The 21,944-nt window shown below is 47.3% G+C and overlaps 1 protein-coding gene across 1 annotated transcript; it reads right to left on the bottom strand.

The window, feature by feature from the left end:
* Positions 1-743: 743 nt before the first annotated feature.
* SHMT2 (serine hydroxymethyltransferase 2) lies at positions 744-20,376 on the bottom strand. Its single transcript, XM_083729208.1, has 12 exons — positions 20,050-20,376; positions 16,759-16,950; positions 14,367-14,446; positions 12,868-13,068; positions 12,246-12,327; positions 7,908-8,030; positions 7,416-7,555; positions 6,547-6,712; positions 4,445-4,544; positions 2,765-2,920; positions 1,809-1,916; positions 744-1,157 (listed from the first exon to the last, which is right to left on the bottom strand). Exons 1-12 carry the CDS (start codon positions 20,080-20,082, stop codon positions 1,030-1,032), a joined length of 1,509 nt encoding a protein of 502 aa, XP_083585334.1. The 5' UTR covers positions 20,083-20,376; the 3' UTR covers positions 744-1,029.
* Between the last annotated feature and the right edge of the window lie 1,568 nt (positions 20,377-21,944).

Raw genomic sequence — 21,944 nt, 5'->3', positions numbered from 1 at the left:
ACACTGCGAAAGCAGCCTTACATATGCCCTAACAAGGAGACAACAGACTGGAAAACTTGCAAGAACCACTTGGATGCAGAGGCTGCATCTCTGGCTCCTGCAGGGAGCATTGACAGAACCACTTCCCCACAGCAGAAGTTCAGGGAACAAGCAAATCATGTTGCCTTCAGCATGTCAAAGGAAATGACTCCTCTCTGTGCTCTCATTGGACAAGCTAATGTTAAAGCTCTATAATTAACAGAAAAAGTGCTCTCTTTACAGAGTCAAGCACACAGACCCTGAATCGGGAGGTAGCATACAGCCATCATGACCAGAAGCCACCACGAGCCCTGTCCTCCATGAACTGGTTTAATCTCCTTTTAAAGTCATCTGAGCCGGCCCCCAGGATGGAAGGCACAGGCCTCTGAGCCGCAGGCGCAGAAGAACAGCAGCAGGAGAGAGTGACTGCTCTCAGGTCCTGCTCTGGGCCTCCCAGAGGCACTTGGTTGGCCACTGGGAGCAAAGTATGCTTTGGTCTGATCCAGCAAGGCACTTCTTACAATCTCACAAAGCATAATTCTGTCTGCATGGTACTTAGAAGCCCACAAGTGTGCATGTTAATATCGCTGGCCGTGTGCTTCTGGGCAGAGAAGGTACTGTGAGCATGTCCACATGTATACATAAACACTCTCAAACATGGGTGGCAAAGGGCACGACATTAGAAGGTAGTTTCAAAAATGCTCTGTTTTGGTTTAGCCAAGGGAGAGAGATGAAGCTGTTTAATTCTTACAACCCATCTTGCATAGTGGGCAGGCGAAAATATTACACAGGTACCGTGGATCAGAGACTAGTCCTGCTATAAAACGGAAAGGAGGTCAGTTGTTTTTGAGTCACTATAAAATGGGCATTGGGAGAAGGAGAAAAGGTGGCCAAGGCAATCACCCTGCTGGCTGGCTCTCAGAGGTAGGACTACAGGGACCCCAAGCACCTGGCCTCTGGCAAGCCCCGCCCATCTGGGGGTAATCAGACAGTCTCTGGTTGGGCATAGCATCAACGTTCATCAAAGCCAGGCATGGGGAAGGCACGGGCGAAGGTCTCAACTCGCTGCCTAAGGTCAGACAGGTGCTGCTTCGTCTCTGGGTCAGCCAGCAAGAAGGTTTTGAAGTCCTGGAGCTTGGCTGTGGGAAAAGGAGTAGAGCAGGAATATAAGTAAACCAGGAGTTGCAAAAACACAGGGAGACTGAGGCACAGAGGGAGGGTTTCAATTATCTAAGAATGTACTCTTTACTCACTCCTAAATCTGGGGCCAAGTCTCAGAAATCAGGGACCCCCATTTTACCACTTTAACCAACTTTTGGTTACATAGAGACACATGGTGAAAAAATCTTGACTTGCTCAACTTCTCTGCGTCAAAAGGCACAGAGCAGGGCCAATAAAGCAGTTGGCGGGGGGACCTGACATTCAGAGGATGTTCTGTGACCTCTTGGGTCTCAGCTGAATCAAGGAAATCCATCATTCAGAAACAGCAAATGTAATTAGTGCTGTTTTTCTAGAAAAAGAGGTGCGGGAGCTCACCGTAAACTTCTCCCTTGTTCTCTTAGAGTGACAATGGCACCCACTGAGAGGTGCCAGAGCTGAGCTCCTGTGAGCTCCAGCTGGAAAAGAAAGCCCGGAGTATAATGAGTCTATCAAACAGATCGCCTAGTTGTCCCACTAAAGAAGTCAAAGTCTCAAGTTAGTGATATTCAACATGGACTAGTAACTGCAACATGCAGACAACCCATCCCAATTCAACCTGCTAGCTTTTCCATAACACACCAACAACTCACAGGTTTTCTTTTTGACATCCAGCCCAATCTGGATTCCTTCATCCATGAACTCCACCACCTTCTGGAAATCGCCTTCTCGGAATTGCCGGGAGGTAAGTGCAGGTGCCCCTGTGAGGGATTGGAAGAGAACAGCTCTTCTCTTTGAAAGAATAAACACCCTGGACAGTGCGAAAGCTCATAAGCAGGAGAAGGACGCACACATAGACCTGACAAGGAGTTCAAAGACCTCCATTCTCCTTACTCTCTTTCTTAATCATATTGACGGATTGCCTACAAAAACATCACCAATACCTACCAATACCGTTTTCTGCAATTGGTATTCCAGGTGTGTGTTGGGGAGGACACCGCAGGGGAGGGGGTGAGAAGAGAAGAGTCATTATGGATTGTGGTGTCCTATCCCAGTTCAGCCTTCCTTCCCCATTAGTATAAATAATCTGCACTAAAAGTGAATGACTGAAGGAAGGAATTTGGGCCAAGAAAACAAGAACCTGGAAATGAGGTGATTTATAGCGATTTGCTTACTCTGCTTAATTTATTATACTAATTAAGGGGAAAAATTTACAAGATACTGGAACTTTCTTTCCTCACTCTAATTTCTGGGATACTTTCAAGCCTATTTTTGCAGCCTTAAGGGCTAGAAAGTTGTTTTTTTATTACATGAGTAAGATTCTGAGCTTGCTGAAATCTGGGCCCAGGACTGATTTCAGCGCTCACAAGATGCATCCATGGAAAGTGATTAGGTGCACCTATCCCCAAATTTCCATACGCTTCCCACTGTTTTTCTCCCTAGCAGTCCTGAGCAAAAATAATTGACATTATTTAAAAAGAAGGCGTCTCAAAGCAGAGTTTAGCTTTTCTTGTGGCAAAATCTGGATTACTTCAGCGTAATTATATGCAGCTCTGAACATCAGAAACAGCCATGCACCTGACTTTTTCATTTAAATCATTGTTCTTACCAAGCCGCAAGCCACCAGGTGTCAATGCACTCTTGTCCCCAGGACAGGTGTTCTTGTTAGCTGTTATGGACACCAGCTCTAGCACCCGCTCAGCCCGGGCACCGTCAATGCCTTTTGGTCTCAGGTCCACAAGTACCAGGTGGTTATCAGTGCCACCTAACCAGAGAGATAGAGATAGACAGAGTATAACCTTCCTAACTCACATCCATTCTCAACACTCAAATAATAGGTCCATCTCATAACAATTATGATGATCATTAGAATTACCCTGCTGGGTTAAAGACCTTCATAGTTGCTTGCCGACACAGCCTCTTCATTATGGCGGACATGTTGATGGAGCCATCCACCATGAATTTATCTAATCATCCTAGTGACCACCTTTTCCCACCCACCCACCCCAGAAAAACTGTGACACTAAATTCATAGACTATCCTATGTATTTTTTTTTATTATTTCATAAAATTTATATACTGCTTGGTTGTAGAAGAAGCAGTACTGTGTTTAGAGCAGGGATGCTTAACCTGTGGCCCCTCCAGATGTTGTGAGATGCCATTGGCCATGCTGGCTGGGGCTGATGGGAGAGGGAGTCCAGCAACATCTGGAGGGCTAGAGGCAAGGCACCCCTGCTTTAGAGGTCGATTCATGGAACTGAACACCAGCAGTTTCAAAAAAGTGTTCTATATGATCACCTTTTTCACATCTCCAAGGTGAAGATATCCTCTTGATTGAGACTACTATATGGTGCTTGGCAGAGGAGGGGTTTGAACCAGCACTCCAGTCACTGGTCAAAATGCATTTAAAACTTTCCCACAGCTGTTCTTATTCCACCCATTCCAAATAGCATGCTTCTGCAAACAGCTACAGGTTTTCACATCTCTATATGTGCTAAAAGGTAAAGGTAAAGGTACCCCTGCCCGTATGGGCCAGTCGTGACCGACTCTGGGGTTGCGCGCCCATCTCGCTTAAGAGGTCGGGGGCCAGCGCTGTCCGGAGACACTTCCGGGTCACGTGGCCAGCATGATGAAGCTGCTCTGGCGATCCTGCACCAGCCCAGCATACGGAAACGCCGTTTACCTTCCCGCTATAAAGCGGTCCCTATTTATCTACTTGCACTTAAGGGTGCTTTCGAATTGCTAGGTGGGCAGGAGCTGGGACAAAACGACGGGAGCTCACCCCACCACGGGGATTTGAACTGCCGACCATACAATCGGCAAGTCCTAGGCGCTGAGGTTTTACCCACAGCGCCATCCGCGTCCCACAGCGCCACCCGTGTCCATATGTGCTACTCACTGGCTAACCTACCCCAACACTTCCCTTCCCACTGCACCAAAATAAAGTCAAGACCCAGAGCTAAAGCACACAAGCAGAAGAGTCAGATGGCATGGCTGGGATGTGCCATTTCAGACTGCAGGCGGGGGAGCACATGTTTGAATCCCATCCCATATTAAAAATTCCCTGTGCCTACCATTAAACTAGAATGTCAGAGATATAACTAAGCCTAGAATTCTTCTCCCCTACATACCAATTTCTGTATACGCTGGGAGCTTTTAATATATGAAAATGCCTAAAATGTGCCATCTACCTGCAATCTGAAATGGTACAGCCCAGTAAAAGCTTCTGCCATGTGACTCCTCTGGCTGTGTCTTCTGCTCAGAAGCAAACTGAGGGTCCTCACTATACCTGAAACCAGAGTGTATCCTCGCTGCAGCAATGCTTCTGCCATGGCCTTGGCGTTCTTCAATACCTGCTGGCAATACTCCCGGAACATAGGTGAGCTGGCCTACAATGGAAAAAGGGATGCAAAGTGGGCCAGAATCAGCACTTCTCCTTTAAGCAACACAGCTTGCAGCATTTTGTCACTCCACAGGGAAGCAGAGGCAACACTCTCTCGGCTTCTTCCCAGCCCAGAACTCCAGGGCTGGGAGGGCGAACCTTTTTCAGTACAAGGGCCAAACGGACAAACTTCCTTGGGCCACGTGCCAAGATTGAGTGCCGGGACCAGAAGTAAAAGTGGGCGGAGTCACACACATTACTTTGGCCTCTATACAGCCATGCAAAAAAGCCACAGGTTCCTACACGTCTTCCTCCATCCACACAAGCAAGAGGCATTATCACATTTCAAGGGCATCATCACCATTTATTTCTTGAACCCTGCCCACCTGACTGGGTTGCCCCAGCCACTCTGAGCAGCTTCCCAAAAAATATCAAAGAACACACAATATATCCAACATTAAAAGCTTCCCAATACAGGGCTGCCTTCAAATTTCTGCGGAAGGTTGTTTAATTGTTTAGCACTCTGATATCTAACAGGAGGGCATTCCACAGGGCAGGCACCACTACCGAGAAGGCCCTCTGCCTGGTTCCCTATAACTTCACTTCTCGCAGGGAGGGAACCACCAGAAGGCCCTCGGAGCTGGACCTCAGTGCCCGGGCAGAGATGCTCCTTCGGGCAGACATACGTATTCCAGACAAGCAAAACTGAACAAGGAGGGCACAGCTCAGGGCTGTGGAATGGGGAGAGGGGTGTTTGGACTGGGGGTGGGGGAATGGCCTGAGTGTCCCAAAGGTCAGGTAGAAGGGTTTAGACACCCACATTTGGTTCCTGAGCCTGATATTCCCCCGTCCTGCTCTAGGGAACACTCTCCAACACTGGCACTTAACTGGTCAAAAGGAGGGCAGTCAATTAGCTGGCACAATATTGGCAAACTAATACTAGTTAGTTTACCAATACTAGTTATTAGAACTGTAACAGAGATAGCTACGCTCTTGGAAACAAGAGAAGGGGCTTTTTCATCAGTGGCAACCCAGCTGTGGAATCCCCTCTGCAAAGAAGTTCATCTGGTGCCTACATTGTTGTCTTTTAGGCACTAGGCTATGGCATTTTTAGTCTCTCAAGCACTTTAAATGTAACCAAGAAGAAAGAAAATGATGTTTTCAACAATGAGTTGCCCATTCCGCTTTCCAAATTGGTTCTGAAGTTGTGGTGAATTTGTAAAGTACATCTCTTTCAATTGCTTTTTTCAGGTAGCATTTTATTTATGTCATTGCATAGCATTGTAAATGCTTAGAGGGAACTACCCTCGGATAGGAAGGGCAGTATACCAAAACATGAAATAAAAAGAAATCAAAGCTAATCTTCTAAAAGATGCAGGAATCTAGCCTCTCCTAGCAGAATTAAGAGAGCCAACGTACTGGACCATATAGAGGACAGAAGCTTCCTAGGAGAGTAGAAGGCAGGGGGCGCCTATGCCTAAATGGGGAGTTTGTGCCCCAACTCCAGCAGGACAGGGGAGCAAAGGGCCCTTACTGCTCCTGTGATGCAACATTTTTGATTAAAAGGTAGCTCCTCACAGACAAAAGAGAACTTAATGGAACAGCATATATATATCAGGCTCACTGGTTCATGAGCTGAATTTTCAGAATCAGGACCATGGAAAGAAGGATTGAGGTCTAGGGCAGGATAAACACAGGCCTTGGTCCAGACCACCAAGGCAAACAGGCAGGACAAGAGAGACAAGAAGTGAGCACACAACAAACACCAAAGCGTGAAGGCAAGGCGGGTTTCAAAAGGAGACAGAAGAGCTTACTATGGGGTACAGATCATTTGCACTGAGCAATGCACTTGATTAGCCAATCAACAGCTTTCTTTTGCAGGGGCTGCTGGGAAACCAAGAGTCAATGTTGCTCATTTCAGGGCACCGAGGGAGTCGAAGTGGTGATACAAGTTAATGTCGAAAATCCTGTCAAAAAGTGTATGCAGGGCTCTCATTTCCCTTTCCCACCTGTTTCAGTGCCACAGCGACAGCTGCAATGGCATGGTTATGGGGCCCTCCCTGCAAAGAAGGGAAGACAGCAAAGTTGATCTTCTCTTCCAGATTGTAGGGAATCTCCTTGCCAGTCTTCTTGTCTATGGAACGGGCACCTTTGCGGTAGAAGATCAATCCAGACCTGCATGTGACAACAAGAGTGTGGAAGTGTGAACATGAAAGTACATCTATCACTAGGGCTCCTCAGATATAGGTCCCAAGCGTACAAGGCTTTTTGGTTACGGTTGGGGGAATGCCCACTGAAGCTTCAGAAACCAGAGAGGCAGCTGAATAGGATTTCCAATAGCTGGAGACAGTCCTTGCCTTTCCCATAACCAGCAAAACTAAAAATTATGCAAAGAATTCCATTTATATTCCCCAACACCTTTTGCCAAAAGTCCTAACTCCAGTATTTTTGACCTCTCGCTGAGAGAGTACTTTGCCCTCTAATTACCCTAGGCACAAGATTGCAGGTGAAGTGAGAGAGATTTCACAACTGGACCATGTTAGCCATGTTCACAGTTCCCGAGCAGATTAAGTACACAGAGGGTCTTCACAACCCCCCAAAGAGATGAAAAATGAGTGAGGAACCTCTGGCCCTCTCCTCCTGTGGTGGGGAACACCTTGCGGGCAAAGCCCACACTCTTCCGCTGAGTTCACAAAGAGCAGGGGTGGGGGAACCTGACACCCTCTGGATGTTGTTGAGCTGGAACTCCCAACATCCCTGCTCATTGGCTGTGCTGGCTGGAGCTGATGGGAGCCCACCTGGAGGGCATCAGGTTCCCACCCCCAAATGATGAGGACTGATGCTTCCCCACCCCACACTCCATCCTTGTCATGCTCACCTCGCTCCACGCAGTGTCTTGTGAGTCGTGCTAGTGACCAGGTCAGCATAATCAAAGGGAGAAGGGATGACTTTGGCTGCCACCAGACCACTGATATGGGCCATGTCAGCCAGCATGTAGGCCTTCACCTCTTCACACACCTGACGGAAAAGAACAGGTCAGTCTCCTGCTCACACACTCCTTGCCACATGCCTCGCAAGCAAAAGGAACAAGCACCCTTGCACTCCAGCCCAAAGCCAACTGAAGGTCCAGCTACTTGCAGATCCAAAACTATTAGAAGCAAACAGGTTCCAGTTGAGCCCTAACACTCACATTTCCACTGAATTTTACTATGGGGTAGGGAGAATACACATTATTCATTCAGTCATTTTATTTGTATGATGCTTTTACACACAACCCCCCCCAAAACATGCTCCAAGCGGCTTACAACAAAACAGGAATGCATTTCAAAGCCCTACAACTGCCTGCCCTCCCACTGCACCCAGGGGCTACCTTCTTGATGCGGGCGTAGTCAATAAGGCGGGCGTAGGCACTGGTCCCAGCAATGACGAGACGCGGGCGGAAGAGTCGGGCCGTTACTTCTAGCTGATCATAATCAATCAATCCTGTTGTTGGCTGCAGGGAGGGAAGTGATGGGTTAGCGCATGGGGATTAAGCCAATATTTCTCCCTTCACCCATAAATGCACACACAGGAGAGAAAGGTTCCATAGAGCAGGGGTTGGCAATGGGCTGCCTTCACACCAAATCCAGCCCACATATGAAGACGAGTTATCTTACATCTCAACTGCCCCCTTGCCTGATGTCTTGTTAAGATGCTTGTAGCTGGCTGAAGCTGCAGACAGTCTGATGCCCTGCCTGTCTAAGACAGAGATGGCTGCAGGAACACCCAGGCTATGAAACCCCAGAAAGGACTTCAGTGAGTCAAGTTGGGATGCTTTTAGCTAAAAGACTAGGATGCCTAGCAGGCTGCCTTCTCTGGTTCAGACCAGCTGATATTTGAGATCTTTTGAGGAGTCCATGACCAGCAGATTGTCACTTGGTGGCAACATGGATGAAAGCCCTTCTCCACCAGAGGGCTCACCCTCTGGAATAACCTCCCTCGGGTCTCTTGTGAGGTGGAGACCAGAATACAATAGGAAATTTCTAAAAGATCTTTCTACTGTAATGTGAAATCACTTTCAGATGCTTCATGGGAAGAGACTCATAAATGAAATAAAATAAATAATAGCAACCACCTTTAAATGCCTGTTTAAATTTATTAGGAAACAAAACACCAAGGTGGTTATCCCCAATAGAAGCTGAAGCAAATAAAAAATTAATATGAGTAATAACTGGGTACCTATAATGAATTGTTAGACTTTTCAGGAGAGCCAAAAATGAGAAAAATAGAAGAGATTAAAGAATTTGTATCGGTTAAATTATCATCAAATCAATTCAAAATTTTAGATAAGAAATTGGGATTTGCATAAAAACCATCACAATTTGAAAAATGCTACGATCCAGAGCTAAAATATTTAAGTTATTTTTATTCTTATTACCTTGTGCTTGACTGTAACACAGTATGCATTGATGATATGATTAAACACAAAAGCTTTTTTTTTTAAGGCTCTTTAAGCCTTAAGTTTACCTAAGTTTACCCTGGACTTAGACTCTTAGTTTTGAATTCTGCATGCTGTTACATTTTATTTGTGATAATTTTCAAAATAAATAAATCAGAACAGAGATCTTTTCTTTTTTTGCCACCAGGTAGCCTCTCCATGACCAGTTTTATTGGCTGCCAATACTGACTGAGAATGCAGAACTATAAAGAGGCTGCCGCTGCTGCCGCTGCCTCCTCTCCTTCCCAGAACAAGGCAGCATTGTTGCGAGAATGTTTTCTCAACCTCAGGCATCTTTGTGTAGCTGGCAGAGGCAAGCCAAGTGGTCGAGCACACAGAGAACTGACACTTCTTGGGGAGCAGAAGAGAGGAGAGGATTCTTCACATTGCCTTGGGAAAAAACAGCAACTGCACTTCAGAGCCACTCAGGAAAAGTGGATGTGAGTGAACTGTGAAATTATCTCCTTCACCCGTAATCTTGTGCAAGGGATAATCAGTGGGCAAAGTGCACTCAAGAAGTGAGAGGTTAAAGATAAAAGAGGCTGAAGGAATAGCACAGAGCCGTCTTGCCAGTATTAAAACAACAGGTGCCCAAGAAATCCAAATACATACATGCTTCGCAAACTGAGCACATCTGCCAAATTTCAACTCTTTTCTTTACATGATTTAATCTGCATTCTTTAGCACTGTGTATAATATATTCTAATTTGGATAGTTATGAAGAGGAACAAGAAGCTACACAGGTTATGGAAGACCTCTTCTAAGATTCCTGAAAGGATTACTTCCAAGCAGGATCTATATGTGGTTAAAAAAGCTTGACCCTTGTTTGCAAAAAAACTAGCTAGGGGAGAAGACTATAAGGGCACCTAGATTGTCATCATCACCATCCACCTTCACCTGAAGGTCCCAGGACAGGTTACAGCAATAGAAAATGCATCATTAAAACAGGCTCAACAGGCCTCCCTTTGACTGCCAGGCCATTTCAGCCAAGCCATGCCCACCTGCACCATACCTGACATCATAAACACCATCAGATGTGGAGCAGGTAAGGACATGGCTGAGCAGAAAGAGATTTTGCAGGAACAGTCAATCAGCTGGACTGCAAAACCCTGTGTACCATCATAAATGCCCACGGATCAGCTGAGCCATGGTGTACTGATATATCACCCGGGACTGGATCGCAGTGGCTGCTTCACCCGGCAGTATATTGCGGGTGAAACTGGCACTGCTGAGTCCCTCTGCCAACCGCACTCAGCACGCAAGGGAGAAAGAAGCTGCTGCCGGCCGCTGGCAGCAGAGGGACTCAGGAGAAGCAGCGGTTTCAGGTGCAATATACTGCTGAGTGAAGCAGCCATTGCACTCTGGCCTTCATACGGTTGAGGGGCCAATGTAGCTTGTCCCTCCCTTGGCTGCCCGCTTCGGCAGGTGGCTCCTTTAAACTTCTCCATTCTGGGGTTGCCTGGCTGCCCTTCCCCAAGCGGGGAAGTGTAACGGTGCCCTCAACCCGCCTCTGGCTAGCGCAAGCTGGAGGTGGGGTGGGGGACTCCGTTACACTTGAGGGAGCCTTGAGAACGGAGCCCATCAGGCTCCCTCCGTTTACAAGTGAGTGGGGAGCGAGCAGGCTGCTTCCTTCTCCTGCCCCTCACCCCGACATCGGCAGGGCTCTCACCATCTTCAAGCAAGTGGGGAGCGAGAGGGCTGACTCTTTCTGCTAAGAGGAAGAGGCAGCTCGCTCGCCCCCCACGAACCCGAAGGCGGAGGGAGTCCTGAGGAGCGAGCCAGAGGCGGGGCGCTGGCTCCTTTAAAATTATCTGTTCAGGGGCGCACAGCTGCCTGCCCCTTAATGGAGAGACTGGGCTTGCTCAGCTGGGGGCGGGAGCCTTCTCGCCCCCCACCTGAGCAGTGCAAACAAGCTGCATCATCCCGGCCCACGAAGCCCTTGGGTGAAAGTGCCTCAGCTCCAGCGCTGAGCGCTGCGGCAGTTTCACCCCATGCCTTGTGGGTTGGGGCCAATGCAGCTTGTTTCAACTTCACAGTGTATCACCAGATCACAATGTTTGGCTGGTGATGCATCGCAGTGTTGAAAACTTAACGTTGCCCAGCCCTACACTGGCCTTTAGAAGGCCCAGCAATCACCTGATAGTCAGGCTTGTCGACTGCTACCCAAGGGTGTTGCAAAATGCTCCGTTCAGGCTGTACCTTTGCCTGCATTGTTTGATTTCAAACCATGTGTGCAAAAATGGGTCACCTGACATCTTTATGAAGTAAAGTGATTGGCAGGTGGGTGGCTCCACACACCTGTCAACCGTGCTCCATGGAGGGTGGGAGAGACAACAATCTGGGCCACTGGACAGATCCAGTTCTCATCTGCCGATACGGGGGGGGGGGGGGAGGGGAGAAGAGACACAACAGTGTCTCTCCCTCCAGGCAAGGTAGCTGACTACAGGGTAGAGGCAGCTGATGGTATGTAGAAGGGCTGTAGAACTGCAGGCAGGATCCTACACAGACCCTCAGCACAGAGGAAATGGGTGGGGTGGTGGGGAGGGGGAAAGGTGCCAAACCCCCTACCTACCAACATGATGCTGACACAAACCCCCACACTAACACTAGTCAACAGAACAAAAGTACAATGCCCCCCATCTCCCTTGCCCCCTTTCTCCCCCCAGCAGCAAGATGTCTATGACAAAAGTGACACTCACTAAATGTAAATGAACTGTGAAAAAGACTATGAATTGAAAGTGGAGGTGATTCCCTGTTTATCTGTTTTGCAACACAGAAAAATCTTAATAAAAACTATTTTTTAAGAAAACCACAGCTAACACTTCACACACAACGCCGTACATTTTGTATACATGAAGGCAAATCATTATTATCATCAGCAGCAGCCTCCCCACGCTGAAATCAATTAGATTGGCAAGTACTGCAAACAAGGTCTACTTGGTGGTGGCCCTATATTTGTGTAAATCCCTCCCACAACTACTTTTTGGTTGGAAGGTTAAGCTAAATTTTGATTACTTAACCACTCATACCATGACTGGTTGTAAAACTGTTTCTTCTAAAATGCTTTAAAATTGTTTTTATGAGCACCATGATTGTCTGTGAAATCCTGCTAAACTGATGTTTTAATGATTGGACTAAATTTTATTGGAACAAGAAGTTTCATTTATGAATATAAGCTGCTTTGGGGGTATTTTGGAAAAGGAAGGATGGGACACATTTCTGTTCACTCACATTCAGCTTGTAGGGCATGGATTCGAAGAAGATGGACGTGGCCGAGATACGTTTGACGTCAGACATATACCCATGCGTTAGGCTGCAAGAATAGGGAAGACATGTTGTCAGGAGATAATCTAAGCCCCAGTCATAGCAGAACTCTGACCATGGGACCAAGTAAGAACCTTTCCACCCAAATGGACCCACAGATTAACTAGCTATCCGTCCTCAAGTAGGACAGTCACTTCCAAGAGGGATTTTCTATGGGGCAGAGTAGGATCTAGTAACTACACGAGGCAAAGTATGTCCCCCAAAATACGAGTTCAAAATCTCCACAAACCAGAGGGAGAAAGGAACCAGAAGCTTCTACAGACACAAAGCTGAAAAACCAACTGCTATATTAAACTGACTAAGGGCCAGCAAATTTCGCTTTGTCAGGGGACCATTATCCTGTGGAGGATTTTATCACCAGTGTGAAGAAAAACCACAATGCCCTGAACCCCACACAAAGACCCACTGTGTCGGCATTGCAGTCCTTCTCCTTCTACCTCCCCATCTCGGTTCCTTCAGTTACACCTTCCTCACTTGCGCCTTTATTAGCCATGCCAGTTCCCAGTTCCACGCCCCACTTCGAACGTACTGGCCTCCATCAGGCAAGTCCAGGCCCATGAGTCGCTCGTGGGGCTGCAGCAAAGCTGTGTAGGCAGCAAAGTTGGCAGGAGATCCAGAGTATGGTTGGACATTCACTCCCCAGCACTCGGGGTCCAGGTCAAAAGCCTCCAGGGCCCGGCGTTCACACAGCAGCTCAATGCGGTCGACCACCTCAGCGCCACCATAATACCTGTGTCAGGAGGCAAAGGGGAAAGCAGAATTAAAACATCAACAGCCCACACATCCATTGCCCTGGTGTCGCCATTATCTCTGAACCAGAGAAGACGACATTGAAAAACAAAGAGAGACCCCTCTCTCTCCTCTCCATGCCACAATGTATAAAGAAAGTTGCCAAGACCGCCATCCCCTAGCAAAGCCTCCTGCTGCCACCCCAGTGCTCCGCAGCTGACTTTTCATGCACCCGCCTCTTCATTACCATATTCTTTTCCCAGATGACAAAATGCCCCTCCCCGCCTTTTGTCACTCCTAATATTTCATCCTAACATGCTTCTGTGGGTGATAACCAATCAAAGAGGCAACAGCTCAGGCCCAAGATGGGCCCTGCCCAAGTCTCTTTCACTCAGGCCTCTTCCAAGGGAGGACCATTCCATGCATCAAGCAAACACCAGGCGCACCGGGACAATTCAGTGGTGGTTGCATTCTGTCTCTTCACTGTAAGAAACAGGCCCCAAGCTATCCATGGCAGTCTCAGGAAGAAGAGAAAAGAGGACTTTTCTTCATACGCAGTTTGTACACCTTCTCCCCTGCCCAGCCATAGCTTCTTCCCACTAATGCTAAGTCTTCCTTTGGCTTATTCCCTCTTTCACCCCCTTCCATCCCTCTTCCTTGGTGCCCTTAGACATTACAGTGTGAGCTGCTCTTCCCTAGGTTCATCCTGTGACACGACTTTGATATTTAAAGGCCCACAGCGATGCTGGTTGGGGCTGTGAATCCCAACAAGATCTGGAGGGCCATGACTCCCCCATCGAATGGGAACCACTATTTTGCCCCTTGCTGTTCTTCCTTAATAATGGCACTTCTTTTCTGCGATGTTTGTGGTTCTCCCCCACTCTCCACTGCTATCCTCACAAGAGCCTGGTGAGACTATGACTGGCTCAAGGTCATTCAGTGAGCTTCATGACTGAGTGGGGATTTGAACCCTGGTCTCTCAGGCCTTAGCCCAGCACTAACCACGATGCCACCCTGACTCTCAGGGTGCTTTTCCTGCATTCTTGCCCTCATGTTTTATCCGCAGTCCCAAAAAAACTGACGGCACCAGGCCTAACATCTCCGCAACTCGAGCCCCAGTGATATTTACTTGGTAAGTTTTTAACATCTTTGCATCATTTTTATCCACTGCAAGAGTCTGCAGGCCAGCAGGCCATCAAACCTGGTCAGTCTCTGCTCACCCACTTTCAGGACCCTCCATCCCAACCCATTACTGATTTATTTTACCCAGACTGTCTCACTACTAAACAATGGCATTACCTCTTGCCAGGGTAGCCCTCTGAATACTTGTTGTTGAGGCAGGATCCAAGAGCCTCGAGTGCAGCTCGGCTGCAGAAATTCTGGAATTTGGGAGAAAGAGTTTCAAAAGTTAAAAGCTTCCCATACTCCTTGATATATGGAATGTGTTAAAGTTGTATGATTTTTGTAGAGTTGTATTGATATTTTTTCACCCCCTTTTTTCTTTCTTTTTAGCTCATTTCCTATGTCTGTATTCCTACTGTGAAGTATAAGATACACTAGTCATCAATATTACTTATATCCGTTTATCAAAATGTGATTTGCCATTTCTCTTCTACTGTATTTTATTGTTTTCTAAAATTTGTGCAAAATTAATAAACAGTATTTTGAAAAGAAAAAAGAGATGGAGGGGTAAAGAGAAAAAAGAGAGAGAAGAGAATCACACACAAGCAATAGATAGAGAGCTAGAAACATTCCATCCCTCTTATGCCATGTTCCTCAGGCTCTATGCTTCTCTTTCCAGGTGAATAAAAATGGAGTAACTTTTTCACCTTGCAATAAGATATAACTAAGACCCAGACAAGGTAATGAGTCTTGCTCTGCAGTAGTCTATCCAGGCTGGTCATTTTGAAAAGAGAAATAGGAATTGCATCCGAAGGGGAAGGCTAAATAGATGAGAGAGACTGGTCCAGGCTGGGACCACAGTGAGGTGCAACTTTGGGGCCAAGTAGCAGCTGGGGGTGTGATGATCAGAACAGTGGGTAGGAAGACATGCAGAGAAATGTCAGACATCTCCTCCTGCCCATACACCAGGATCTGGATTCAAAAATGAAAAACTCAGACTAGTTCTATGTCAGATTAGAATCCCTCTTCCTTTCATTAGCTTACGCTATTTTATTACTCCAGTCATTTCTAAAGCTAGTAGGGCCGGCCCTAGCATTAGCCAGAGTGAGGCGCTGGGCAGGGGGCAGCAACAGCCTCTCTGGCCATTCCTTCTGATCCCTCCTGGTACTCCGCTGTGTTTGAGGACAGAGCTGTGTGTGCACTACACTGCCAGCCCTGCGCTCCTGGAATTAGCCTGATGCCTAAAGTTGTGGGGGAGAAGCCTGTCCCATTGCCAGCACTGAAGCAAGATTGAGCTGTCCGTCAATCAGCTTTTGTATGTAGAATAGGGGAGGGAAGCCTCTTGCCCTTTGCTTCTGGCAGCAAAATGTCTTGGGCCAGCTATGCATGTCATATATACAAGACCATAACTGTGAGTTGGATCCAGATTTAGTCATGCTTAGAGCAGAACCAATGGAATGAATGGGAGTCAAGCTCCATTGATGTCAGTGGGTCTAGCTTTAAGCGTGACCTAATCTGGATCCAACCCCTTTGCATTCTGCATTCATGAACCCAGATTAACTGCCTTTCCTTTGTATTCATAATAACCCATACATACATCCAGGTAAAGATTATAAAAGCAGAGGGGGTGGGGTGGGGTGGGGTAGAAAATCCCAAAGCATTTTTTCTTTTCCTTTGGACACTTAGGTTGAAAGCTTTTCCAGCCCTGTTAAAAAGACCTCATTCTTGAAACCTAAGAATCTGAAATATTTTTTACAGTCCTGACTTTAAACATTTTGCATTTAAACTGTGCATTGCAAATGTTTTATTATTTATTTCTCAAATTATTATGGCACTTTAAAACTAATGAGCTCAAAAGCAGCCAACACCAAAACTTAATCAAACATCATGCATTAAATAGCAACTACCATAAATTATAAGGGAAGAATTAAAACCAAAACCCAGTTTAAAAACACAGCAGCTAGTCCTCATGAACTATTTATTTCTCAAATTGCATACTTCAAATGAGGTTAAAGGAAGCCTCTCCTCCTGTAATTTACTAAGAAAGAACGCTCAATCGCATCCCTTGGAAAAGGCCATAGCTGAGGTCAAGCATTCAGCCTGAAGGCACAAGGGCCAAAAGTGGCTTAGGCAGCTGGGGCTGAATACACTCTTACGGCACTCTCAAGTGTGTAAGAGAGATGCTGGATCAGACCCAAGGCCTGTATGACCAAGAGAGGTCCCTTAACAGAAGAAGAAGAAGAGTTTGAACTTGATATCCCACCTTTCACTCCCTTTAAGGAGTCTCAAATAGGCTAACATTCTCCTTTCCCTTCCTCCCCCACAACAAACACTCTGTGAGGTGAGTGGGGCTGAGAGACTTCAGAGAAGTGTGACTAGCCCAAGATCACCCAGCAGCTGCATGTGGAGGAGCGGAGACGCGAACCCAGTTCCCTAGATTACGAGACTACCGCTCTTAACCACTACACCACACTGGCTCTCCACTACACCAGGAAGGAGACAGCACTCGCCAGCCAAAGGATAAGACCCTTTTGTCCTGCACTCCGGGGCTAAGGAAGGAGACACCCACCTCTGAGGCAATGAGCTCCAGACCCCGGCACTGGCGATCCTTCTCTTGCTGCACCAGCGCCCACATCTCAGGGTCACTCTCGGCCAAGCTCTCCTGCCCGGTCCAGCCTGGCGTCTCCTTGGCCGATGCAGCAGCTGCTTTGCTGTGTTGGGCCCGCAAACTCCCCGCAGCCTGGCAGCATCTCCGCAAGGGCTGGCAAAAGGGAAGGAAGGAAGGAAGGAAGGAAGGAAGGGAGGGAGGGAGGGAGGGAGGGAGGGAGGGAGGGAGGGAGAGAGAGAGAGAGAGAGAGAGAGAGAAAGAAAGAGAAAGAAAGAAAGAAAGAAAAAGAAAGAAAGAGTTATATTAGCCTGGCCATCCTAAAGTATTTTGAGGACTCAAGCAGGGGGTTCAAAAGTGCTCTTTCCACACATTAGAATGAACAAAGGGCACAATCCATCTTGGAAGTTCGGCTGCGCATGTTGCAATCTAGGCACCTGCTCTACCAGAGCAAAGAATACATCAAACCTGTTGGATTTCTGGGAGACCCTGACTGCGTATCCCATGAGACCTGCTTGACACCAGTAGTAGGAGCCTTTTTCTTATGAAAAGTTGCAATTAAATCAGGTCTATAGCAAATAGGAGACATGTTGCAAAATTGTGTAGATTTCTCTCCCCACCTGCCATTGTGTTTGTGTGTGTGTGTGTGTGTTCCACCCAACCTCTCTTTCTCTCGCTGTGTATCATCCCACATGCGGAAAATACGCCTGTGCAATATAAGCCTCCTCATTCTAGAGGCAGACAGCCATCTTGGATTTGGGATTAAGTCCCATCATAAGCAGTACACAGAGAGTTTACTGGCATTCACCGGCTTCCCTACCACTCAAAAAAACAAACCAATAGACGTTCACAAAAAGAACCACGAGTCTTGGAGCATCTGATGGTCTCTTGACTGCAAAAAGCTCACTGCAACACTATTCCATATCCAGCCAGTATCCTCCATGTTAGCCTTCCTGAACCTGTGGCCCTCCAGGTGTTGCTAGGACTCCAACTCCCATCAGTTCCAGCCAGTATGGGCAGTTTTCAGGAATGATGGGGCTTGTAGTCCAACCCTATCTGGAGAGCTACACATTCCCTCTGCCCCAGCTACATCCCTTCCACACTGGCTCTGGTTAAGGGGAACTGTAGTTCCAAAACATCTGGAGGGCACCAGGTTCAGGAAGGCTGACACAGAGAATAATGCCTGAATACGGCTATGGATACCAGCCGAAAATCACCAAGCAAGCTTTGTGACGGAGCAGGGATTTCACATCCCAGCCCAGCTGCAAGACACCATCCACTATGCCATGCTAGATCTTGGAGCTGCCAACTGGGGATTTCTCACTGCCCCCCTTCCCTACTAGCAGTTATGTCCATTTCAGAACTAGGTTATTATCATGCAAACCAGATGGGTGCTGAGGAATTTATATTACAGCCTTCTGTAATCTAAGGCAGCTGTTGAGCCCAGTGGGAGATTATGAAGTTTGGGGGTGGCAGGGAGATAAATCATCCAACCAACTAACATATATAAAAAAGAAGTCTAGAAAGCAGCAAATAGTTGAAGTTGATCAGCCTCTTTCCGCGTTGCCCCAATGGACCTACAGAATAGCATTTGCTTGCATTAACATGGAGAGTTTGGGGAAAGGAGTAATTTCTTGCCACTTCCGTCACTGAAAAAGCAACACAGTGAGAATTCTTGAAAGAAAAAGCTGGAGTGGTGAGGTGGCAGGAGGAGCTGCTTCAAGGGCTGCTGAAACAGAGCGGGCTTTGTTATGGTGTTACGCTGCAGATGGTCAAGTGAGCTTCATTTGTGCAGAACAGCAGACACAACAACTCCTGCTGCTGCTGAATGCTGAGTTGGCAAGTCCAGCTTGGGGGGTTGGGGGGGGGAGTTGCACGGACAGTTTGCTTTTTCTTTCCTACTTCTTTCCCACATGTTTCAAAGAAGGGCAACCCAAATGCCAGCCAACAGCATTTAAAAGGGGGCAGTTTTTCTTTTTAATAAAAAAAGGTTGTACTTTGAAAAAAACATCTAAAACTCATAATCACCTCTGCAGATGATGTAACCGGCTCATCTCGGTTGCATCAGCAAGGAGGGAAAACTCAATAATGCATCTTGGCCTATGAATGAAACACTCCCTGCATCATTTTAAAACCATCATCATTTTCTAAGCAAAAAGTGATTCTACAAATTGCAGAGGTTGTTTGTTTTTTCTTGTAAAGCGCAGGCACAAACTTGTTTCTGACTGCTGGATAGAAGGGTTACAAAATATTTACAGTTCACTGGCTGTAGAAACTCTTTCCTTTTAATTTTGAGTTGTAATCATGTTACCCAACGCAGATATCTTTAGCCTGCGAATCAGGAAGCCGTTTTCAGGGGGTATGTCATTTTATTGACTGGGTTCAAGAGATCAAATAGCAGCTGGTGCCAGAGAGAGAAGCCTCTGCCAAAGAGACTTTGGTAAGGTGATAAAGCAGCTGCCCAAGTTGCATTTGTACCTGTTCCTCCCACCCCACTTTCCCCCACTCCGAACCTGGGCCTCTTTCTGCCAATTTCCCTGTCTTTCCCTCGAAGCTGCAATGTCAGATAGGACAGTGAGAAAGGGAAAGAGATGCTACAAAAATTAGCCTATAAAAGTCAGCAAAGCGTGACCGAGACTCTATTATCAGCTGAAACCTCTCCCAGCAGTCTTGGGAACGTCAAGATAACTCTTCGCCTCGCTCGGTGCCGCATCCAAGAGCCATTAAGCCAGAATTAAATAATAATTGAGCTGCAGAATGGTGCACAGATCGGTGCTGCTATCAGATCCCTGGCTTTGAACCCTCAGGCGGGTATATAAACTCCTTACCCAAGAAGCTTGCCTCTCCAAACTTGCACGACTTAACAGTCCCATGGGGGGGCGGGGGGAAGAATGCCATCAGTGAGGACAGATCTTCAGTCACTCGAGGAGCAAAAAAAACTACTTCCCCAGACACTCCAGAACTGAACTGTTTAGGGAAAGGCCTCCTGGCATATGGGGAGGGAGGAGAGAGGGGGCAGGATGGAGGTGTCGCTCAGGTCAGTTCCCCTTTACAAGTCAAGCTACGCACACTCGCCCAGGTGCTCCAAACATCCACAGCCACTCACCTGCAGAGCACTTCGGTGAAGTTGCGCGTGGGACTAAGGAACCCCCTCCCCCCCCTCTCCTTTTGCATCTCTTCCCTACACTCAACTTAGGAGATCCCAGCAGATCCAACCTCCTCCCCCCCTCCTGCCATTCGCATCCCACGCCTTACCTTAGCAAAGTGTCTAAAGGGAAAAGGCAGCATAGCAGCCTAAGGTGCAGAAAGTGCAAAACCCCCAAACTGTTTTGCTAGTTGTTGCTCACGCTAAGTGAGTCTCCAAGATCTGAAAGGAGGACGGTGGGCTGGAGGAAGGGAAACACGTGGTTCTCCCTCCGCCACTGCCAGTTACTACCGGGTTCAAAAGGTATCATGGGAAATGTAGTCCTCCCTTCCCTCTCTCGCTTTTGTTGGAAGTCAGCCGAGCGGATCGCCCTGCAGGCTGCGCGTAGCAGCTCGTACTTGACTTGCATTTGAACCCGCGGAACGGACAGAAGCTCCTCTCGCAAAAAAGGGGAAAGTATATGCATCAGCAACGTGTCAGGGAAATTTGCAATTCTGTAAACAAGGGGGGTTGCTGCTGGGCTCAGTTTCAGAACTATATATTGCCTGTTATTACAGCAACTGAATTTCATACGTACACAGTCTGCCTTGCCACATGTAGGATTATACAGCTGCTCGTGCACAGATATATTGTCCCTGTCCGAGCTTCCGTCGCTTTAAGAGTTAGAAATGCAGTCGATACAGGTTCTGCCACGGCTGCATCGGCATGCAGGGGAAGGCTGCACCTGTTCAATTTCTGTCTGTCACGTGACTGTTATAGGCACAGGTCTTTGCCGGATAAAAAGATGTGCAGCCCTACTGTTTCTGCATATTATAGGGGGCTTACTTTTCCTGCTCCCCTGGAAGTGTTCCTGTTAGTTGGCCAAATTCAAAAGATGTACCTGAGCAAGCACACATAGGTCACCGGGTCAAAGCTTTCTCCATTATGGATAGATATATTGCATTTCTATATGCCAGTTTTGTGGAAAAACTCTGTCCTCTTTCCTTTTGGCAATGTTTAAGTGGCCGCAGTATTTATTACGTCCATAATACAGGTCGGCAGGTAGCTTAAGATGAGAACAGGCGCCTCACCAAAGGATAATCAGTGAGTTCATGGCAGAGTTGCCTTTCACAGCACCTGCTCTTAACCACGATGCTCTATCAGCTTTCTTGAATCAGCCATCTGAGCCCCAACAAAACCTCATGCAGGCGTTCCCTGAATTTCAGCTACTCTGTGGTTGTCTCCTGACAGTATAAGAAGATTCCCAACAAACAGACCACATTAAAGCATCTCACTCCACGCCCAAAACGATGGAGTTGCAAGCATTCAGGTGTTACTTCTTTGTGTTTTAAGATCTTTATATCTTGAGCCATTGTACTGCACTAGAGATGCATCCTGGCACAAGGGCAAAGTATTTTTACATGACACTCCAATCTCTGAATGGTGCAGGATACCAGCAGTCTTGGTGCTCATCCAGGGTTTGTGTTTCCTTCGGAAATGAGGCACAGCAAAGACTGTGGTGTCTTCATGATGTATGGTTTAGAATTTGCTGGTCTCTTTAATGGAAAACTGGGTTGCTATAAAGGGCCCCCAGTTGACTTCGAATTGGACCCTGGGGTGGCCCCAATCCGACTCAAACCAGGGCGAGTGCCATTTGCACTGCAACCCAAGATCGAAGCAGAGCTGGATAAATTGGTCAAGCAGGGAGTTCTCTCACCCATGGACTCCGCTAAGTGGGAGACTCCAATCGTCACGCCCCTTAAAGCAAATGGGGAAGTCAGGATCTGTGCTGATTACAAATGTACTATCAATAAGGCACTCAGGGGAAACTCATACCCCATTCCAGTCGTATCACATCTGTTGGCTAAACTTGCTGGGGGCAAGGTGTTCGCAAAAATTGACCTGGCACAAGCTTACCAACAGCTGCCAGTAACCCCACAATCAACGGAAGCACAGACTATTGTCACACATAAAGGGGCGTTCAGAGTTAACAGATTACAGTTTGGAGTTTGTGTGGCCCCAGGGA

This window comes from Podarcis gaigeae (genome assembly GCF_964106915.1).
Source record: "Podarcis gaigeae genome assembly, chromosome: 2".
Classification (NCBI taxonomy): Eukaryota; Metazoa; Chordata; class Lepidosauria; order Squamata; family Lacertidae; genus Podarcis; species Podarcis gaigeae.
The sequence above is the reverse complement of the archived record's forward strand: the minus strand, read 5'-3'. Positions and strand labels throughout refer to the sequence as shown.

What these genes read in the sequence shown, in the direction of transcription:
- SHMT2 (XM_083729208.1), bottom strand. Translation starts at nt 20,082, where the DNA reads ATGCTGCCTTTTCCCTTTAGACACTTTGCTAAG. An exon ending in TGGAGCTCATTGCCTCAGAG is followed by an intron (nt 14,447 to 16,758) that starts GTGGGTGTCTCC and finishes CCCAAATTCCAG; the next exon opens with AATTTCTGCAGCCGAGCTGC. An exon ending in CCATGCCCTACAAGCTGAAT is followed by an intron (nt 8,031 to 12,245) that starts GTGAGTGAACAG and finishes CCCTCCCTGCAG; the next exon opens with CCAACAACAGGATTGATTGA.